Source organism: Opisthocomus hoazin, chromosome 7, assembly GCF_030867145.1.
Source record: "Opisthocomus hoazin isolate bOpiHoa1 chromosome 7, bOpiHoa1.hap1, whole genome shotgun sequence".
Lineage (NCBI taxonomy): Eukaryota > Metazoa > Chordata > Aves > Opisthocomiformes > Opisthocomidae > Opisthocomus > Opisthocomus hoazin.
In genome coordinates, this window is record NC_134420.1 from 70,137,983 (window position 1) to 70,160,756 (window position 22,774).

At 45.9% G+C, this 22,774-nt stretch overlaps 1 protein-coding gene across 1 annotated transcript in view; it reads right to left on the reverse strand.

Annotated features, from left to right (window-relative positions):
- Positions 1 to 9,137: 9,137 nt before the first annotated feature.
- Positions 9,138 to 22,774, reverse strand: part of TMEM260 (transmembrane protein 260) — a 37,548-nt gene continuing 23,911 nt past the window's right edge. The window contains exons 5-16 of the mRNA XM_075427042.1: positions 22,120 to 22,233; positions 19,579 to 19,758; positions 16,854 to 16,894; positions 16,406 to 16,489; positions 15,692 to 15,809; positions 15,344 to 15,516; positions 14,020 to 14,191; positions 12,898 to 13,046; positions 11,848 to 12,024; positions 11,233 to 11,286; positions 10,724 to 10,814; positions 9,138 to 9,651 (exon numbers count right to left, since the gene is read on the reverse strand). Coding sequence (XP_075283157.1) covers positions 9,379 to 9,651; positions 10,724 to 10,814; positions 11,233 to 11,286; positions 11,848 to 12,024; positions 12,898 to 13,046; positions 14,020 to 14,191; positions 15,344 to 15,516; positions 15,692 to 15,809; positions 16,406 to 16,489; positions 16,854 to 16,894; positions 19,579 to 19,758; positions 22,120 to 22,233 — 1,626 coding nt within the window. The 3' untranslated portion in view covers positions 9,138 to 9,378. The remainder of the gene's footprint in view (positions 9,652 to 10,723; positions 10,815 to 11,232; positions 11,287 to 11,847; positions 12,025 to 12,897; positions 13,047 to 14,019; positions 14,192 to 15,343; positions 15,517 to 15,691; positions 15,810 to 16,405; positions 16,490 to 16,853; positions 16,895 to 19,578; positions 19,759 to 22,119; positions 22,234 to 22,774) is intronic.

The window sequence follows — 22,774 nt, forward strand, 5'->3', positions numbered from 1 at the left end:
CCAAAAAGAAGGGCAAGAGCAGCCTTCCCCCCTCCTTGGACCCTGCACCTCTGATTTTGGGGGTTTCGGGTCGGTCACAGCAGAATAGCACCACCCATTGCTTTCTGCCTCATTACTGCTGTGGGTTTCCACTTCTCACCAGTCTCCAGCTTGGCAGAAGGTGTGGGAGGTATTTGGGGTCTGAGGGACAACCTTGCCAACCCAACAACGATTGCACAGTGGCTTGGGACTGCAAGAATTCTTGGCTGCTTTCTCCTCAGAGAGATCTCCAAGTAGGTCTCGGACCCCAGCAGCCTGGACTGGGGGACTTGGTGATCTCTGTCCCCAAAATACATGCTCCTGCAGGTCTTGTAGGCACTACCATGGGTGATGTGATTAAATAGTGGCACTGAGTTTGCAAAGCTGTCAGTCCCATACCTTTCATCAGCACTTAATTCATACACACGCACAAAAAAGCCACACCAGCCCTTAAAAGCTTTGGAGCTGCATTTCTCATGGCTGCAGTAATGCTTACTTACAATATGGACTCTAGCTGCTCTTTATGTAACTGCTGCACTTAATCAGCTCAGTATTAGCAACTCTAACCTGCTCTTGCTTGATTTATTTTATTATATTTCTAAAACAAACATAGATTTACAATCTCTCCGATTTCCCAGCTATTATGCCACTCCACTGAGGCGCTTTCAACATCTCATTTATCTCCCATACGTTGGGAAATTATTACCCCCTCCTCTCCAAAACAAACACGCAAGCAAAAAAACCTCCAGCTAAAATCTACGCAGTTGGAAAGTGTTGATTTAAACAATAACCCTGAAACAAGATAGGGAGAGACTAGAACATGAAAACAGACTTTTTTTCTCTCCTTGCACAGACTGAGCTCTGAGGTTGTTTGCTTCAAATGTTGACTCTTTCCAAGGCAGCACCTATTTATTTGTTGTGAAACTGGAAGGAAGCAGCGTGAAATAGTCTTCAGTTGTTTGAGAAAGACTGTGCTGTTGCATTTGTTCTAGCACATTTCCCTCTCCCTCCCTCCCTGCCCACTTCCACATCTGCACTTGTGTAACAGGGGCTGGAAGCAGCGGGAAGAATCTGAAGTATCGGGCTTTCCAAATGAGGTTTGGGTGGCAAGCGCCGGTTTACATTTTTTTCTGATCTGTACCATTTATGAAAAAAATTCCTCCCTAATCAGACAGATGATTTAAGGGCTATGCTTGTTCCTGGCTGATGTGTTTGCTGAATACAAAGGACTGACGAAAAATATCTACCCATTTTGCATTAGCGAAAGCAACGCTGCGCAATAGTGTCCTAGTCCGTTTTGCTAACTGCGTAATTCCTTGAATGCAAATAATCGCAGATTTTTTAAAGATTTTTGTTGGTTTAGACTTCTCTTACATCTCTTCCCCATCTCTCTCCTGCCTAATTCAATCATAGATTCTTTATGCTATAGTATGTGAAACTAATGGGAAACTTTCTTTTCCCATTTACTACTTTGTTATATATAAACAAGCAACTCACATTTCTCCATAAACAAAAGGGACAATATTCCCCTCCTTATAATTATCTTTAACCTTGTTTTTTTCCACTCTGTAACAACATTTTTATTTATCCACAGAAACCCCATGTAAAAATACTGCTGGAAGAACACGATACTACAAGATGCATCGCCTCCCTGTTAGCAGTCCACGTTTATATTTTTAATTCAAGATATCATCCAAACACTGAACCAGTTCACTGTACTTTAACGAGCAAACCCAGCAATTTAACAAAACATAAAGCGGGCAAAACACGAAAGTCTCCTATGTGTTGATGGCAGGGAGGGGAGGAATAGTTATAAATCTAAACCCTCCATTCCAGACCACATCCCCAAATGTAAATAAGGACGCAAGCATGTTGCTACATATTTTTACAGAAATAATTACAAACAGCCTTATCAGCGGCGGCGAATTCAGCAGCGCGCACATCATTTATCCGTTGTGCCCTCTGCTGGAAAGAGCACACAAGGCAAGCAATATTATTTCCAATTAATTTTTGGCATCATCACTTGGCAGCTGCTTCAGGAATGCAAAGCGTGAAATTTGTAGTAGCAGGTTTAATATTTGATCCAGCCAAAAATATTTTTGCTACAAGGACTTACCTTTGGTTGTGTTTTCCTCCCCGCTCCCCCCTCCTCCGCTCCGTGTTATTTCATTGCCACCGAGCCTTGTTTACGGTCCAAACGAAAAAATCTGCCACCGAACGCCATACGTGGCAGGAATAATTTCATGCTGTGCAAAATTTGTTTCATTTCACATCCTGTAAGAATAATTACTTAGCATAATGCCACTTAAGCTGTATTTCTAGCTGCAAACATTAAGAAAATGGTAAAAAGCTAGATCCCGGTTGGGGGAAAAAAAGGGTATTTAGGGGTCACAGGGGTTTCTTAAAACTAGTCACTTTTAACACCAGGGACAACAAGAAGAATTAAAATGTTATAAACGATGTCATTGAATTTAAAAACACAATAACCCCCAACACTTTCAATGATATTTGAGGTCACCCGTGTGCTGGGGACCTCGATAGGACACTGCCTTCAGAAATAAAGGACAAAATACCTGGCCCATACTACCCACACTTCTCATGTTTTCTGTAATTCCGTTTATTTGAAGGTGACAGTTATCCAAGTGGTCCTAAATGAAACAGCAAATGAAGAAGCTCGATCCTCATGTCATGTCATCGGTTCTAATTTTTACGGCATGGAAAATAGGACTCCTTAGGTTTGGAGAAGAATCGATGAGATGGATGAGCAGGGTCTATTGACCAAATATCAGCATCAGTTCTACAAAAAATACCTTCAATTCAATTAGACTATGCCAAAGGAGGCTCTGACCTTCCTCCTGGGCCACCATAAGAGAGAAAAATCCTCTTTCACATCCAGTCAGAATTATTCATGGTTTACTCTTCCCTTCCGGCAAAACCAAACTGCAGTCTTCAATCAAATGCAAGACTGCCATGGTCTAATTGAATTAGTTCAATTAAGTTTAAGGATCAGAATTATGATTGTGGATTTTAAAAAAATCCAGTTTTCTTGATGCCAAATCACAGCTTGCAATCAAGTAGCAGATTCTTACTTTTTCCTTCCCAAATGCTGGCAGGAAATAAGCACATACAGGGAACTTTTCTTGAGAAACACCTTGTCCCCCTCATTTTTTAACAAGCAATGACAATGCTCATGGACACCAAGCATCCAGGCTGACCTTCATCTTCCACAAGACCATCAGATATCTTCCTCACTCACCAGCAAAACCTACTTTTGCTGTAGTTTGACCATCGAGGATTTATGAACACAAATTCACTGATAACCAGCATGTTTGCATTAGGTTTATTCAACCCGACAAAAAGCAAACTCTCAGACTTGTTAGAAGCAGTCTGAGCAGGATTGCTGGAGGGATGGAGGCTGTGAATCACAGAACACCATCTCCAACCAGCCCTTTGCCGGCACAAATTCCCCCAGCTCCACTCATCTGAATAAAGTTATTCCAATTTATACTCATTCCTTGTTTTCACTGTTTCAAAAAAGCCTTTATTGAAATGTCAAGTTTGAATATAACAGGAGTGTCAAGAGGCAGCAAGGGAGAAATTACAAATTTTAGGAAAAAAATGGCAACAATTTGGGCACGCAAGCCCTTCCTCTGTCCTGAAACAGGCAGCAGATCCTCCCTGGGGAGATTTATGAGCAGCGGAGTTCTTCAGATGCCATTTTTTTACGTGGCTTTACTGCTAAATCAAAGGACATGACAAAAAAGGCCCCCAAAACCATGGTCCTCTTACGTGATTTTTCCCCAAAGTTCAGCAAGCCGCTGCTGTATCTGACAAGCAGTGATGTGTTACATCAAAAATACTCAAGAACGCTCAAACACTCATTTAGAAAGGACAATGCGTGGAGGACGCGGTGTCGCCATCACTCTCCATCCTCGCTGCATGGTCCTTCATGGCTGCGAAGCAATGCCGCAAATGCTCGCTCTGGCTTCGTCAGGCAGATCCAAACCAAACAGCCTTTCGGAGGGTGCTGACAATGATGTCTTAATTCCCTGCTGCGAGCGGTGCAGGAGCTTTAGCCGCCTGTTTGCTCCTGTAGTGCTGTGCCAAGCTCCTGGCCCTGCAAGCTCCTGGAAAGGTGGCTCCAGCTCCAGCATAGGTGGGCTTCACCGGGGTAGACACACTGGCATCCCGGTGGGAGATGTCATCCTTAACGTGAGCACCTTGTTTCTTGAGTCACCCAAATGCCAAGGATGGGGAACATGTCAATAGGATTTTGTGCTCTAAAACCCCTGGTTCGATGTCTTCCAGGCTGAGGTGGCCCACAATGTTACTTCAAATGATGCTTTCACATCCTGGCAAAAGTTTTATTCTGTATTTAATATATTCAGTGAGGGAGACAGGGAGAGAGGGCAATAGGTATGTTCAAATTAACACAGCATTTACAAAAAAAACATTAAAAAACAATTCACATGAGAACATCCAAGTGCCTCTATGCTGAAGTATTTCCCATCTATAAATCTCGCCACCAAACCCAGAGATGACTTGAGGGCAGCCAGATTTGTCCCTGGGCATACAGAAACCTCAGCACCGCTCTGCTCGACCCTTGAGTGGTTGCAAACTGTCAAGAATGATGGCGCCACCTTACAGATCATCTCCCAGGCTGTGTTTGAGAAGCCTGGCCCGCGAGCAGGTTTTGGTAATGCACACGTACACATGTAAGACACGTGGATTTCAAATGCATTTCAGGATGGATCGCCCTGTGCCACATCTGGCTCCATGACTCTCTTTTAAAGAGCAAATATAAGTTGCCAACATCCTCATGAAGGACAAATCCACAATTTAGCAGTTGCCTCTTTTTTTTTTAATTTTTTTTAAACACCACATTGAATCCCAACGGCATTTGGGGGTTTTGTTTTAATGGCGAGGCAAGAATTTGCTGATCCTCCCCGTGGCGAAGTTACTTTCAAGTCAGTGAAAGTTCTTGGCCCGCGATGAAAAGTCTTTGCCAATTAGCGCTCAACAACTTCAATTCATCCCTCCTGGTTCAAGATGAGTAGGAACCTAATAAGGCTGCGATAAAAGGGCAAAAGGCACCGAGTACCCAAAGGGGATTAATGGGCTCTTCCATTTATTTGTCTTCCTAACAGCTGAACTGTTACAAGTATTGACGGTCTTCAAACGGCCGGGCGCTGGGGTCTCCAATGGCCATCTCCAGCTCCCCGGCCCCAAGGGGCCAAGGGCTTCCCCCTGGGCGATGCCAAAACCAACAAAGCCCCGGGGATCAGGTAATGAAACTTCAGCTTTCCCCCTCCCTCCCCTTCTCTTTGAGATTTATTTACTGGCAGCTGACAAGGGGCAAATTCAGCTGGAATTGTGTAGTCAAGGCCCTGTCAAGCCTTCAGAGGCACCCTTATGTCGAATCACCTTCCTGACTGGCATGTCGCTGAAAAGCCCTCGGCGCTGGTCCTTAACAGCTCCCGACAGCACAAAGGACACTCCAGACAGATGCCTACATGGCATCCTGCAGCATTTTAAAAGAGAATTAGTGGTTTTAATTATGGTCGTCGTATGAAAGGAAACCATGCAAGCTCGGCAGGAGACCTTTGATCAAACCCTTTTGCTAGCACAATGCCGCGGAACTGTGACTATTCCTAGCAAGGGGCCTTTTCTCGCTGAATGACTCACCAGTGATCTTTGAATGCAGACAAGTTCCTCGCCCTCCCTCTTCATTAGCGAGCATTTCTATACAGGCCCTATATAGTGCGCGGAGTCTCGGAGCTATACAATGGGGGGGAAAAAAGAATCCCTACAGATTCTGGCCTCTACTTAGGAAGTGCTGAAGGACTCTGAGTGACTTTATTCATTAAAACAGGTTGCTATTAATTAACTGTCATAATAAAATAAAGAACTATTATTTGCATTTCTTAGTGCGCTCCCTTTAGTAATATGTATAAAAGATGCTTGTAACAAAAATGAATTTATAAGGGAGAGAAAACCCTCAGAAGTCTTTTTTTCCTCCCCCCCACCCCTTCTTTTTTAAGGTCCAAGCAGCAGGAGCCTGACTAATTATTAGGACTAGTTTTGCAAGAGAACAAATAGAGGTAAAACACAAATATGAAAGTAATTAGGAAAATGCAAAATCCTGTTTACTTGGCAACTGATTCATGCAACTGAGACTAACGAAGAGCAAATCAGCTTTGCTTGTTTGATAAACTTAAGGGTGCCACCTAAGAGGAGCTGATAAAAATTAAACTTCTGCCAGCATCCCTCAGCACCGCCTCTTAGCGAACATCCACGCAGCTGCTTCAGCCACAAGCACCAGCACATCTCATCCGAACAGGTTCAGGTGGAGGAATCCTGTACCTTCTGCCTCTGATCACTATTTTCCCCTTCGCAATCAGCCATCGGGGATATCTTGGAGCTGAGCGCCCGGCACGGACACCGGCACCACATGTGCACACGAGTCGTATGGACACGGCGCACGTGAACGGCACGGTTGCATCCAGCTCTGCTTTGCTCTCCGAAAAAGCATCATGTTTCCATGTTTCCACACCTGGGAAGGCTTTTGCCGGTGGGAAAGTTATCCTTGTAGTTTGCATCGCTGCTTATTACAATAAATGATGATATGATACGATACTCGACGCGGGCTGCGGGCTGGGATACCTTTGTCCAGCCCCTCTTTTCTCCCGAGCAGATAGTGGAATCCACAAAAGCTTCCAATTATTTCAAGACTATGCAGCTAAGGAGGGGCATCTAATCAAGATAAAGAAAACCCTCAGCTCAGTATATTTGCTTGAATGGATTTTCAATAATGCAGGTAACAAAAGCATTCAAAAATTGGATTCCTAATGCTTTTCTGCTAGGCTGAAGGACTGATTTTGAGAAGGGAGAAGAAAGCCAGCCCTGAGAAAGCTGCAAGGAGGAATGTATGATATTCCCCTGCTCTGTACAAACACTTCTGTGGGGACTGAGAAAAAGGAAGAGATTTAAGTGAGGCATGGTTGACCTGAAATGTAGTCAATTACAACACAAAGAGTTAAATGACACCCCTGAATCGCTCCTCTTCCTTCTCTCCCCTCTGCTTTGTGGCTTTGCAACCCAGAAGCTGCAGTTTTCTTTCTTTTTTTTTTTTGCTCATTTCTCATCTGCTTTTGTACTGGGATCATTTATAGAAGTAACAGGGGGAATTGCTATGGGAATTATACCATACAAATAAATCAGAATGAGAGGGAGAATTATTTTGCAACAGGAGTTAGACATTCCTAGACAGCAGCTTGATTTTTTTACAGCCAGCATTCGCTGGAAGTCAATCTGGGAAAATCAGCACTTGGAGAGAACAACCAAAGTGGTCTGCTTTTAAAAGGATCCATTAGGATTAGTAGCCACGCGAGCCTAAATCTGCACCTACGCGCACCTCAAGCTACAGACCATGGAGCATCCACCTGCAACACCCCTCACTCCTGCACACCTCCGGCTCCGCTCCTCCGAGCCTCTGGGAAGCTTCCAGAGGCGCCGCTTGATGCCGTGATATTTACAGAAGTACTTCTTTCTTCTCTGAAAATTTTACTAGTCTAAATGAAATCCTAGGCTGGCAGCAGCTTGTCTCCTATACAATACTGAGATGTCACAGAACAAAGTATGAAAATTTGGATGAGCACAACTTTCCAGCAACAATATCAGAGTTTGGGGTCTGTTTTAAGCATTTGCAGTACATGTCAATTGATAAAATTTTGAAAAACAAGCTATTTTATGTCTTTTCTTTGAAAAGAAGCAGCTGAGCTGTTGTTAACCAAGTTGCTTGGCTTTTGGGGTAGACTGAAAAGCAGGATGGATTCACACTCTGTTCTTTCGGTTACAGCCCCTGACATCTCTAAAACTGCAGTTCTGGCATGCCCGGCACCTGCGAGGACGTGGCAGGGCAGACGGGCGTTCTGGGTTCACATGGAACCATGGGGTGAGCAATGTCCCAGGGGAGCCGCTCTCGCATTCCCACAGTCCCTCTGCCCACAGCCACGGGGCTCTGCAAGGGAAAATACACGAGCTGCTTGCTCGCTGTTGGAAAAGCTACTGCAGTAAAGTCTTACCCCAGGACAAAATCCCAATGTAATGAAAATAACCATCCCCGCAAAGCAAGGGAGGCAGAAAGAGCTGGGCTGGTCTCTGCCCACCATCCCATGCCGGGAGGACATCGTGTCTGCAGCACCACGGGGCGCAGGCATGGCCAAGGAACAGCGAACAACCACGCTCCCACGAAAGGCACCGTCCCACGTGCTTGTCCTGATGGAAATCCTGGGGTGCATCAAGAAGAGTGTGGCCAGCAGGTCGAGGGAGGTTCTCCTGCCCCTCTACACTGCCCTGGTGAGGCCTCATCTAGAGTACTGTGTCCAGTTCTGGGCTCCCCAGTTCAAGAAAGATGAAGAGCTACTGGAGAGAGTCCAGCGGAGGGCTATGAGGATGATGAGGGGACTGGAGCATCTCCCCTATGAGGAGAGGCTGAGGGAGCTGGGCTTGTTCAGCCTGAAGAAGAGAAGGCTGCGAGGGGAGCTTAGAAATGCTTACAAATATCTGCAGGGTGGGTGTCAGGAGGATGGGGCCAAGCTCTTTTCAGTAGTGCCCAGTGACAGGACAAGGGGCAATGGGCACAAACTGAGGCACAGGAAGTTCCGTCTGAAGATGAGGAAGAACTTCTTCCCTCTGAGGGTGACAGAGCCCTGGAACAGGCTGCCTGGGGAGGTTGTGGAGTCTCCTTCTCTGGAGATATTCAAGACCCGCCTGGACAAGGTCCTGTGCAGCCTGCTCTGGGTGACCCTGCTTCAGCAGGAGGGTTGGACCAGATGACCCACAGAGGTCCCTTCCAACCCCTACTATTCTGTGATTCTGTGATTCTGTGAAACCGACCCAACCATGCCGCCCCATGACCATAAAGACACAGCACAGCTAAAGAAAAATGGATGTGGAAAACCTCTTGGCTCAGTAACAGAAGAAACATTTAAAGGCTAAACACATTTTTTGCATCTATAAAGGATGCTGCATTCATAAAAAAAAATAAAAGGTCTTTGCAGTATGACAGACTCACAGGTTTCTTGTAAAAAAGAAAACTCTCATTTTTGAAATCCAGTATTTTATTTAGTGATGAGCTGTTTGCCCCCCCACCCAAAACAACACAAACAGTTCATTTGGCAACAGCGATCAAAGACCAAACAACAGTACGTTCCTGCAGAGGCAATCACGCTTGATTTCCTCTCCACTGCCATTTCTGTCACCTTTTAAAACCATTCTCACGTCGTCAAGGACTAAGGCAGATCTTCTGTCCTGACCTCAGAATTTCAGCACTTCAGCAGGCGGGTGGAAGACTGGGTGCTACCCAGCTCCCCGCCGCAGATTTTCTTTTATTTTCCTCAGCCCCTGCAGCTCTTTCTTCAGGTGCTTCACAGCCTGCAGAATATCCTGGCGCTGGGGATCGTCCTCCGCTTTCTCAGCATAGAGAAGAAAATGTTTCACAGCTTCAGAGAGCAACGCTTCGGGATCCACGTCCACCCGATGCAGGCGCAGCATCCTCTCGCAGGCGATGGCGTAGTTTTTGTGCCAGTTGACCGGGTGATTTGGATGAGAGTTGACAATTTCTTTGTACGACTGTTAAAGGGACAAAAAAAAGGGACACACACACACAAATTAATTGAACGAAGGAGACCAACAGCTCTTAACAGTGCTTCAAAAAAGCCCGTAAAGGAACAGATGCTATTTAGATGCCCAAGTCCGGAGTCGGAGCACTTCTGTAACTCTGTGTTTGCCATGCGACGCGCAATAGCATGAATCAGAAATCCAAGGGGGGCCGAAACGTTTCCCTTCCTACAGCAGCTGTTTATTTAGAAATGCTGCAGCTGATGGTGACAACCCCACCACACGTTATGCGCTTCCCCAAGAGAGGGGGGACATTACGCCGGGGGAAAAAAAAGAGATTGAACTGCTGTGCCTGGAAAAACGTTTAGTCAATATTTCAGGAGATCGGGACATCTTCCACAGGACTTAAGCAGTCTGGTGACTTGAGTGGGAATATTCATAAGCTCAGTGGCAGGCACGCACCCAAGAACTTTGCAGAACAGCAAAAAACACAGCAAAATGGGTAAGAGTTGAAACTATTTGTTGACTCTTTGCTGGGGTATGAAACACCCCTCTCTGCTGACACAGACCGAGCATTTTGTGCATCTGCTGGCATCTCGGGCAGTGCAGTATTTCCAGAGATACCTACACCAGCTTATGGGTGATATTCTTTGGTGTGAGATGCAGCAGAATTAATCTGCAGCGAGAAGACTGTCGGATTTTACACTTGCTGGCTCGGATGCCTGACTGTGTAATGACAGAGGGGACAAGTGCATAGAGGGGACTTCAGGACAAGCAATCTCTTGGCATGAGTTTGGAGCCCAGCACAGACAACATAATTATAGCAAAAGCGGGGCGTTGACTGGTTAGTGTTTGGCATCTTCTGTGACTGAGGGGGCAAGGAGGAATGGCTAAAATCCCTGAAGACATCTCTTTGAATCTGGATGGATCTCTTTGAATCTGGTTTGGATGACCAAGGGAGAATGCAGATTACAGGACCTATAAGGGAACACCCTCTTTCCATGGAGTCCAGAAATTATAAAAAAAGGGGAAAAAAAAAAAAAAAGGATGGAGACTGCATTCATAACCACGATACACAACTTACAGTGTACGCAAATGTGTAAAGTTGTGACTTCATTTCTGCGGTCACGCTAGCAGTTTCTGCAAGGTCAAATATGAAGAACGCTGTTTTCATCCTAGGAAAAGAAAAACTTCCATATAACAACTGCTTAACGTAACGCGCTCACATCACACGGTGACACACATCTCCACATGTCCATGTACGGGACAGTACACCAGCATCTCCATTTAAGTCGTCAGTGATACAAATTTCTCTCCAGGATGTATTTTCTCCCCCTGTGTCCCAACTACCTTCTGCTCCTTCGCGATACTTCGAGCAGAAACCTTTTGGTGAACAAAACGATCGCCTTCCTGAAGGATTTGCTGGAGGCCATGCATGCTTCGCCTCATTCTGCCAAGCTTTTCCTTCCAAAGCTTGGCACGTTTAGATGCAGTAAGGCCACGCACCATCAAGCTGCCCGCTTTGGCGCGTATTTACACGCCAGCGAGTTGGCATCGCCCACCGGCTGTTGGAAGGGAGCAAAGGAGCATCACCTGGCTTGCCACATCTCCTCGTTGGCGACAGCTTCCCAGGAAGAGGGCTTGAAACTAAATGGGAGCAAGAATAAAATTCAGCCATCAGACCCGTGTCACTGTGTTTCAGCCACCGCGCAGTCATCCCTTCCACGCCAGGCAGCCACAGACCTCTGAGGCAGAAGAAAACCCGTCACGAAGGCTATGGCTGTGACAGCAGGGAATTCAGCCGATCCTCAGTCACTCATCAAACTTCATTCCTCCCTCCACAGAAGGAGCCTCTGATATATCAGGTGTTTCACAGCATCCCAGCCATCCTCAAAGTGAGAGATGCTTTTCACCACCCATCACAGTTCAGTCTATGACATTTAAAGCTTTGGATGTCCCAAGTCCTCAATGTTTTTTGGCTCCTGATCAAATTTTACAATCAGAATTGGACCTGATATTTGACTAGAAACATCCCCTCTATTTTTAATACTAATAAAAATACCACATATGGACTTATTATATGTTCCAAACCACAAAATATTATGATTACAGCTCATGTTTAATTTCTCTAACACTGCAATGGATGTGGTTATGCTGCTGGCAGGAGAACGATGACCAAGAAGGAACAGGCACACCTTTGCCTCCTACCTGCCGTAGCCTTCAGTCCAGTTATAGAGATTTCTTGTCAGACGAATCCACTCTCCTGGGTCAAAGACAACATCAGAAGGAACTAACTTTTCACACGTACCCCATGGCCAGAGCGAATAGCTCCTTCTCCACGTTGAGTCACCTTCATGGAGACCTATGCAGACAAACACTTCCTTACTGGAAAAAAAAACCCAGAGAGAGCAATCATGAAGCCATGCCAGAGACCTTGGGCCATCCCATGTGCTTGATCAAACCACGCACCCCACGCCGGGCGACAGGTCTTAAGCAGCACAATGTTTTCTGTGGCACGGATACCCGTCCAGACCATTTCACGTTGGAAAGGGCAAGTCTTTGGGTCAGTCTGCGTCACAGCTCTCCTGCTGCAAGTGAATACCCCACCCAGCATGGCACATCTTGTGCAGCCAGCGCAGGAGACCCATCCGCTTCCCTGTGTTGGACTTCACTACCATGCCAGAAGCCGTAGGAGAAACCTGTTTCTTCTCAACGGCATCTGGCAGTGCTCTTCTGCCTACCCACGCTCGCAAGGCTCACCCTCGCTAGTCTAAATGCAGATGCTATTCGTATTCATGTGAGTATCTAATCCTTTCTCCACTCCTACTAAGCTATTTTTATATGATGATTATTCCTGGAATACATTCATTCTATGCTAATCAGTTGGCCACAATGTTCATGAAGGAGAAGCAGCAGCGATTTGCTCTACAACCATCATCATTTTGAGTACACGGGAATGTTTCTGTTTTGTGATGAATTGTATCAACAACAACAAATAATCAGTAAATACTCTCACCTCCTTACTTTTCCTTCCTAAAAACCAAACCAACCTCAAAACAACTATCAACATTATATCCGGATGGAGCTACTTCTGCATAGATATTTGCTTTAATTGCAAAAATAATCTCACCACTGGGGAGGAAGTCAGTGGAGAAAATTGGTCTTTTGGATGCAATACCAAGCTGTTCCATAAACAATTTCACGAAAAAAATGGTCGAAGATTTTAGGAAAGCTGTTACATATGAAAGAAATGCTTACTGTTTATTTACTTTGAGGAAACGATGGAGATTAAAAGCAAATGTCCCATCGGGTAATACTCCTTCCACAGGATTCCACCGGTTCCCAGGAAAATAAACACCAGGTAAATGCTTTGCCAGCTTGCGTAAATACCATTCATAAGTCATCATCTATCACCAAAAATATAAGCAAAATTAAAACAGGAAACAAAGTTTTACATCCAGCAGCTGCAGAGAATGGCTTCTATGGGAGGAATTACTCTTATTTGCTCAGTAAGGTCACACCTCCTGTCTCAGCAAGGGCCTGGGACCACACCATCAGAGCAGGTCACCAGTGGTTTCTGCTCAGAGGCACATGGTCCTCCCTGTTGAGGCAGCAAAGGAAACACAGAATAACTAACTATTGCTGCTATGAGCCACAACAAGGTTTTGGTTTGATTAAATATGAGGCTTCGGGTTTTGGGTTCCCCAGTAAGTCCCAAACCCTTGCTGCAAAGCCAAGTGCAAGGACTGATGTGGCACTGCAAGTGTCGGTGTCCCCTTCTGTAAGGGGGATTTTTCTTCTCCTGTCTCTCAGGAAAAGAGGAAAGAGTGCAAACACCACCCAGGGACACACAGCACCTCCATTTTAATGTAAAAAACTGGAGGCAGACATCTGCAAAACCACATTTGGGGGACCAAGATGACGCAGGGGATGCAGGGAATGAGCCTTAGTATGGTAAAGCTCTTGGGAGAAACCCCAAAGCTGCATCGCCCACGGGGCAGCTGCTGACCTGCTGCTCTCCAGGCTGCTCCCAGAACCCTTCTGCTGCCCCAACATCTTTATTTCAGGGCAACTGCAAAAAACAGCAGGGACAAAGCTTCCTCAGCAAGGCAAACATCAGCCCTGTGCCACATCTGGATATCTGCCGTAATGAAGGACTTGGGCTTGCCCTTCTCTCTACCCGCTATTGCCTCCCTGCTGGTTTTTTGGCCTTGAATGGGGCTTGCACATCACGCTCCATCCAGAGCTACCCACAACACTTTAAAAAAAAGTCAATTTTATGTCTGCATTTTATTTGAACAAAGAGACTCCCTCAAGGAGAGAAAAGAACAACTGAACTTTTGCTTCCTATTTTTAAATCTGCCTGCTGCCTCAACCTACCTCCTGGTCCACTAAGGTGATATCTGGCCTCATCCCTTCACAATAATGAAGGTAACGAAGAGCGTTCCCAGGTAAGTCTCCTCGTAGCAAGATCACTGCACCCGTCGGCATAGAGGACAGCAGGTTCCTTGCAAACTTATCAACAACATAGTTGTTGCTCTGATCACAAGCACTTAGGAGAACAGATAAAAAAAAAAGAGTATCTTAAAAACAGGTATTTGCATGGCTTTGCACATCTTCAGAACAATTTTATGCAATAGGCATCGACAGGTGAAGTTCTTCGCCCTGGTCAGATCTTGCTCCATCTACAGAGAAACCAAGATACAGAAATGAAGCATTTAGACTACAGTCCCCCAGAAACCAGCACCAGAGCCATGAGCCACCACAGTTCTGCCAAAATACACACTCCTTGCATGCCTTCACCTTAATTCTGACTTTTTTCTTGGGCTAAACCAAAAAAATTACTAGTTGGAGCTGGAAGTGCCAGTACAACAATGGTTCTGTAAAGCACGGAAATCTTCCCCATCCTTTTAACACTTTTAATTCAACACTAAAAAGCCAAGTTTTTTGTAGCATCAGGCACAAGTAGATTTATATTTCCTGAGATTAAACCCCTTTTTTTTTTTTTTTTTTTTTTTTTACACAGTTGCGTGTTGCACACCCTCCAGGTACGGACTTGAGAAGACGACGCTCCGTGACATGGCTCAGGCCATGAGCGATGACTGGCTCAAGATGGGTGCAAAGGAAGGATTCCTGTGTATGAAGTTCTGCGTGCTCTACGCTTCACCAGTTGGTCAACCACTACTTGAGCATCTCTACTACACCACTGATGCCTACCCAAGCCACCGCAGTCTTTGGTTTGGTTATGGGATAAGAAAGCCCTACACTACAGATGGTAACTCTTCAAAAAGGAAAAAAAAAAAAATAAGAAAAACCCCAGGGCACAAAGAAACCTGAAGCAAAGCAAGGAAAGGAGAAGGGGACTGTTCAGGTCAAATGAACTCTGCAAACCTTCTTAGGAAATAAAGCACAGATCTGCAGGTTTCTTTCATTAGAAGTTTATGTATCTACAGTTTTCTTCATTCAACCTATGCGCTACAGCCTGGAGTTGGTGCTTTGTGATTTGGAGGGAGATCAAACAAGGCAGTCCCACAGGTTGTGACTGTGCAAGCTTAGACTGGATGTGAAAAGCGCCTCTCCCACTTCAAGACAAGGACAGAAACCCCAGGAGCAAGGGTGGGGGGTTTACAGGAGCACCCCAACCACACAGCACCCCGCCGCCCCGCGGGGCTGCAGCAAGACGCGCGCCCGGGAGATCCGTTACCTGTAGTTTGCCCAAACTTGCGACACGACGAGAGCGAGCGCGGAAAGCTGCTCCAGCCACGGCAGCGCCCGGCTGCCCTCCAGCACGGCGCTTCCGAGCGAGGCGAGGGCGGCCAGCCCCAGCCCGGCCAGCACAGCCACCACGGCACTGCTCTGCAGCCAGAACCGCTCCACCTAGGCGACAAAACCCCAGAGACCCGATTTCTCCTTCCCCAGCTACAAGGAAACAGAATAAGCAGCTGTATTTCTGCACCTTACACAGCTCCACGACAACCACCTGCTCCCTAGGCAGTTCTAAGGCTTCTTCCAAAAGTTCTCAACCCAGAGCAATTTTTGGAGTGCAGCTTACCACGCCCAGAAACAGAGGTTTTGTGATATCCAAATTTGCTCTCCAAGCGAAGAAAAGGGAATAAAGACAGAGCATTCCAGCGAAGAGCCAGATCACGGGTGATTTCTGCTGCTTTGTTCTATAAAAAAAATAACGTAGCACTCTAGTGGCACGATGAGAAAGGAGACAAAAGTTTTACGTGCTTGAAAACAACTATCTCTCTGCATACTTAAGTGCATTTAATAAAAGGAGCTGACAACCAATAAAAGGAGCCGATGAGCCTTTCTTTACCTTTGCAATTTATAAAATTTGTGTATCCAAAGCACAAAACCACGAGGATTTCAAGATTTTTAAGGATTTCGAGATTTTTAAGGATTTCAAAATTTTTAAGTCTGCTGTCTACAAAGTCACAGGGTTTCCAGGAGCAGGGATACTTTGCTCTTAATTAATATATCACCCCAGCCAATTACTAAAATTTTTGCACTGGGAAGTGGAACAGCTCCCTATGGCACATGGCAAAGAAAGCCACCCATGCAGCCAGTAAGGAAATTCATACTGGAGCAAACACCCTCCTGCAACTTCACAGAATCACAGAATGGTCAGGGTTGGAAGGGACCTCTGTGGGTCATCTAGTCCAACCCTCCTGCCGAAGCAGGGTCACCTACAACAGGCTGCACAGGACCTTGTCCAGGCGGGTCTCGAATATCTCCAGAGGAGGAGACTTTCCCAACTTACGGCAGCGCTGCGCTCACACAGGCCACGAGCGCCAGGGCCAAGACAGGAAGGGAGAGCTCCGACTTCATCTGTGCCAGCTGAAAACTGTGGAGAAATTAGTGTGTCACCCCCAGATGGCTGCATGCACTCAATTAAAGTGTCAAGAGAAGCAAGGAATAAGCACAATATAACGCATTTCCATTCTGTTGTGATTAAGTCTACCAGAAGCAGGAACAAGCTCGGTTTACACAGCAGGATTTTGAATGAAAAATCACTGGGGAGGGAGATCCAGCATTTTTCTTTCAATGGGGAGGACAGATGGACACGCATGCTGTCCCTGCACTGGACACACACAGCTCCAGCTCCGGACCAAGCCAAGGAAAGGCAGGACAGGAGCCACTTTGGCCAAAACAACAGCAGCAGCAACAGGTTTCTCCCCACTAAACGGCACCATCAAGATTTTACTCACACCAGCATCTCTCTCATACTGGATCCTGCCTCGGACTTGGCCTAGATGAAAAAGAAATAAAACCCATGAGAAACCCACACGCTGATTGCTGTATCACTGGGGCAAGGAAAAGTCTTTTCATTTTGTGTTTGCAGAGCCCTGAGTGCACAGGGCTCCTCGAAACCCCTCCAGGCGGTACCCCAAGGTGGGCACAGGGAACAGGAATTGCTTAAACAATGAAAAGATAGCAAACTCTACTCAAACCTTCACTGCAAGATTTTCTCCCACATTATTGGTTTGGTCTTATTTTGGTATTGGTCTTATTTCTTCCTTATAGCTAATCTACATCTATAATATAAAGAGGGTGGTGAGGCCCTGGCCCAGGTTGCCCAGAGAAGCTGTGACTGCCCCCTCCCTGGTAGTGCTCAAGGCCAGGTGGGATAGGGCTTGGAGCACCCTGCTCTGGTGGAAGGGGTCCCTGCTCATGGCAGGTGGGTGGGACTGGATGATCTATGAGGTCCCTTCCAACCCAAACCATTCTATGATTCTATGATTATTCAGCTGTGCAGGGTTCACCACCCAGAGCATTTTTTCAAGGTGCTACGGACCCATCACCCTGTGACTCGAGCACATCATATGGTTTAGCTATGATCTCTGCTGTATCATAGAATCACAGAATCATTTAGGTTGGAAAAGATCCTTAAGATCATCAAGTCCAACCATAAACCTAACGCTGCCAAGTCCCACTAAGCCATGTTCCTAAGCACTACATCTACAAGTCTTTCAAATACCTCCAGGGATGGTGACTCCACCACTTCCCTGGGCAGCCTGTTCCAATGCTTGATAACCCTTTCAGTGAAGAAATTTTCCTAATATCCAGTCTAAACCTCCCCTGGTGCAACCTGAGGCCATTTCCTCTCGTCCTATGTCTGCATGGTGCAATCATTCTCTGGGACATCTCCCCACAGCCTAAGACAAGCACGTGGGCCTCGGTTCCTGCTTGCTTACCAGACTCATCCCTGTCCCCTCTGCCCTGACAGAGGCAGAGCTGTATGAGATTTATATCAGCTACATGAGAATTTTTATTGCAGAGACTTGCAATCCACGGCACAAGTCTGGGAAAGAAGACGCACTCAGTGGATGCGAGGAATTACCTTCATACGTGCTAGTTGCAAAAGTGGTGGCTACCAGATAAAAGATAAGGTAAAGGGATCCAGGAGGTCTTGAAGAAATATTTAATCTCAACAAAAATGGAATAGTTAATTGCATTCAAGATTTAATTAAAAAATAAAAGCATTAGAGGATGGAGAGCCAGCCCATAGCTCCTGAAGCACCACTTCTGCCTCTCCGTTCCTTGCAAAGCCCCACCTTGCTGGCAGCCGACAGCTTCTGGCCCCAGACACATCCCTCACAGGAGATGACATTTCTGAACCTTGGCTTCTAAGTGGAACCCTCTTCCCAGTCTTTAATCTGTTTTTTTTTCTGACCCTGCCTGCCCTTAAAACGGAGCCCTGGGACGAAAGAGCTGTCTGTCCATCCAGGCAGGGCTCTGGCATTAGCCCAACTGGCATTGGGACCGAAGGATCGGATTTTGCTGCATTTATTGCTCCTGCTTCAGACAAGTTCATCGTAAATGTGATTTGTGGTGCAGGATTACACGCAGTCCAGCCCTAAGCCTCCTGAACATCAACTTGAATTCATCACATTTGATGGAGAAAGGAGTTAAGGGATTTGCATGCCTTGGTATTGCTCTGCCCAATGGAGTCTCATTCTCAGGAGACGGCTGGGAATAGGACAACGGGAGAAATATTACAAGTCCTTCAGAGGGTGGATCTTACCTCTGTAGGAGTTTTGGAACGATTATGTGGCAGCAGCAGGAATTACCAAGTCTTTTGCCTCCTGTCCTACAGCCACATGGCTCTCCTAGAAGGCTGTAATGGAATGGCAACGGTGCTCGCTGTGTCACACTGGCTGGATGCAGGGGCTTAATTTCTGAGGACGTGGGGCTTTGAGACCCCAAGGAGAGACATGCTACGTCAACCATACCTTTTTCTCCTTTTTCCCCCAGTGGTGTGATTTCCCTGCCCTCTGCACTGAAATCTCTGAGGCAGGAAGGGCAGAAGGGGTGCTGGGTGCTTGCTTTCCTTGGGTGGCCAAAGCCAAACATCTAAACCAGGGCTGGAGGAAGCAGATGCAAACCCAACACTCTGCAAGCAACCATGCAATACCTCCCTGCCTTGGCAAGAGCACAGACCTGTCAATACCTCAAATCAGAGGCTTCCGAGACCCCTCAAACCTACCATTCATTTCAGTTCAATATTAGTAAGAAGTAAGTTAGGAGAAATCTTTTTTAAAGGTACAGCCATGAAAACTGCTAGTGACCTCATTAAATAGCTGAGTTTAAAATTAAAAGAATAAGACAATTATTTGTCATAAACCAAGAAAAACACAAAATCGATGTCACCATTTCCCTCTAGCACAGTTTGCTCTTTGAGCTCTTACAAGACACCTGCACAGCTCCCAGTAAATGATATGGCTCACCCTGTAAAGGCAAGGAAAATTATTTCTTTGTTTTCCCAGCCTCGTGATCCATTCCCAGAAAACCTGACAGATCGGAAGGTCAAAATTAGAAATAACTTTTTTAAAAGAAAATATTTTTGATTTCTTCTGCTGCAAGCCATTAATCATCTCAATGTGCTATTGCATGAGTTGTATGAAAGTCATTTAGAAAATGACCCTTATTTACCAGATTGAATGTCCCATATTCTTCCCTGAGAAAGTGGGTCAAAAATCCTTGAAAAGTCGTCTGGTCTCCCCATGTCCAACGGGCTCGGTTGAGGTAGGACGAAGCCGGCAGATAGAGATAAGGCAGCAAACCAGCCAAGAAGCATAAACCCAACTTCAGCAAATGGCCTAGGGACAATTCCTGCACCAAAATATGTCATATTGCATAACAACGTTTATTTTAGTTTAATCACGCTGAAACTTCAAGAACAGATAAAGAAAAAACATCAAATATATTTACACAGAGCTGATCTCTCAATTTATAGTAAGTCCCTACAAATGCTATGTTAAACCTTACGATTTTGTGGATTACTAGGAAACTGCATCAAACTGATCTCCTTTGCATGGCAGGGTGAAATTTAAGTGAAGCAAATAATATTAACTAGGACTCATGAGTATCATACTCATTGCATCTTTCACATTTAAATCATGGCATGACATGCATAGATGGCTGAAGCACTGCAAGGCTGAGATAACCCACTTTGCAGCGATTAAGAGTTGGCTGGTATTCCATCTGGCAAGAAAAAAAAAAACCCGCTGCTCTAGTACAACCACACTCATCACCACCATCATCGGGAGTCAGTTTTGCCATTTACTTTATCGTGATTACACTGGTTAAATTGGATAGGCCAACTTTTGGGGTGGGATTTTCAAGACTGCCTCAGGGGTCAGGAAGACAAGACTTTCAAAGGGACTTCTGTGCCTAACTCCGTTAAGTGCTTTGGAAAATCTCACCCTAGAATATTGCACGCTTGCTTTATCGTTAGCCGCTGCCCTGTCAATCAAAGCACTTCTCCAGCAGTTGGGGTTACAAGGAAGAGGCACCGTTCAGCGGGATGCTCTACAGAGCAGAAAAAGTAGCTTGATAACGGTGGTGGCCACAGTTCCTTCAGAAGAAAGTTGGCTCTTTTTAACTTAAAAAGGCACTGTTTTCCATCAAATGTCCTTCTTTTTAGGTGGTTTTCTGCAGCAGGCACCACTAGGCTGTCTGAAGTATTTCCCAGGAATATTATATTGGCACCAGATCGTCCTTGTTGGAAATCACAGAGGTCTCTCTGGATCTCCTCCATTAAAATAAAAAAAAAGCAGCTCTGTTTAAAGAACACAAATACTTAGCAGAAGTCTTCATTGTGTTAAAGGAAATATACTGTCAGAAAGGGGTTTGCTGGAGACGCTGAACAGATTTTCGATCAATCTTGTCTGAGCTGCATCTTCTCTCCTGCAGCTCGCACGCTTCACTCCAGGCGTCGTTATACCCTGTGCCATTACTCAGAACCATGACGGATTTATCAGGTCGAGGGTGGAAAAATCCAGGCAGGACTGGCCCAGCAGAAACCTGCCTGTCACCTTCACAGGGGCAAAAGGAAGCGAGGGGAGGAGGAGGTGGAGGCTTCTCAGGGCCACTTGCAAAGCAATCAGAGCATCTGTGTCATTGAGATGTGCAGACATTTTCAGGACAAAGTAGAGTTTCTACAACGCAGCTGTATCCAGCCTGATGCACTAATTCAAAGAAGACCACCTACAGAAAACAACAGCATTGCAGGGCCCCTGAACGTCACCCGGGAGCCTCATCCAGACGGATGCGCGTCACCTTCATAAGGAAGGCACACAAAAAGGTGTTTTCACTTTCTTACACAATGAGAAAGTTTAATAAAGAGGTGTAAAAGGAGCGACATCTTGAGAATGGATCTCTGGTAGGAGATGGACATATTTGACTGGATCAGAGGCTTGCTGTTTGACTGAAGTCAGCCTTCCTTTGGACTTCTCTAGCTGGCAGGAGCCAGGTGCTCTTCACCTGAGAGCTGATGTCTTGTAGGACTCTCAAGTCATGGCTGCATCACAGCTGGAGGCCACAGAGCCTGGCACATCCCAGGGAAATGCTGAAGAGGACTTCCCCCTAGAGACAAGCCTCCGCACCCTTCTCGCCATGCTGCTTACTCCAGCTGCACCTTCAACTATCAACAGCAGCCGCAAGATACTCTGCAATCAGTAGACATGGCTTTCGTTTGTTGCCACCACAGAATCAACATACAGAAACATATCTCCAGATGAGCTGATGGCATCAGAAAGCCAGTGCCATCAGCCAGGAGAAGCAGTGCACACAGACTGCCCGCGCCTGTGACTTCTCACCAACAGACATTTATCTGCTTTCCTGTCTGGTAGGTCCTTGAACGTGCTCTTATTTCCTACGCGCTGAGCAGTTTTTAGCTCCAAGTATGGGTCTCGTGGTTGCTCAGAGGGTATGTGCAGGCAGCTGGGGCAGAGCGCTCCTCTGCCAGGAGACATGAGCGCGTCACAGATCGCTGGCGTGAGCAAAGCCCCTAAATTGTGGCTCTGGTGTCCGACTGATGGACTGTAACTTCAGTGGGTTATGACTGACTCGTTTAGACAAACCATTCACTGTCCCTGTTTTCTTATCAACATGTGAAAAGTGGCACAAGTGCTTGGAAAGAATTACTCACTGCCTTACCAAAAGAGAGGCACCCGTCAGCAAAATACGTACCGTCCTTCTGAAAAGCCGGGAGAGAACCCAAGGCACAATACAAGCGATATAAAGCACTATCGTGTGCTGATTGCACAAACTGAGCCCACAGCAAAAGGCACCAACTTTAGAGATCTGAAAGGGAAAAAAAACAACATGACAATTACTCTTTACAGTTTGCAAAAATATCCGGAGACCAAAGGAGCTTCAGTGCAGCCCGTAGCACGCTTACAGGCGAAAGGCAAACACATCAGGGAGCACCGGTCAATTGTAACACAGACAACACAGGCTATTTTTGATTGTTTACATGGAGATTTCATTTGTTTAATCAAAAACATTCTTTAAGAAGCGTCCAGGCAAATGGCTATGTCTCCTTCTGTGCAGAGATCTTCTGTAGCAGCATCACGCTGCACCAATGCGCCAGGGTCCAATTCCTCAACGCCTGCTGCACAGGGGACACTGCCCGGCAGTTAACTCCGAATGATGCAAGTTTTTCAGAAGCCACACCCTAAAATAATGCCATTATGTACAGAGACCTGATTTTATATAATAGGAACGATTTTTAACTCTTCTTCAGGCACAGAGGGCTGAAGACAAGGCTACACAAACTTCCTGTACAAGGGAATTAGAATCATAGAATCACAGAATGGTTTGGGTTGGAAGGGACCTTAAAGAT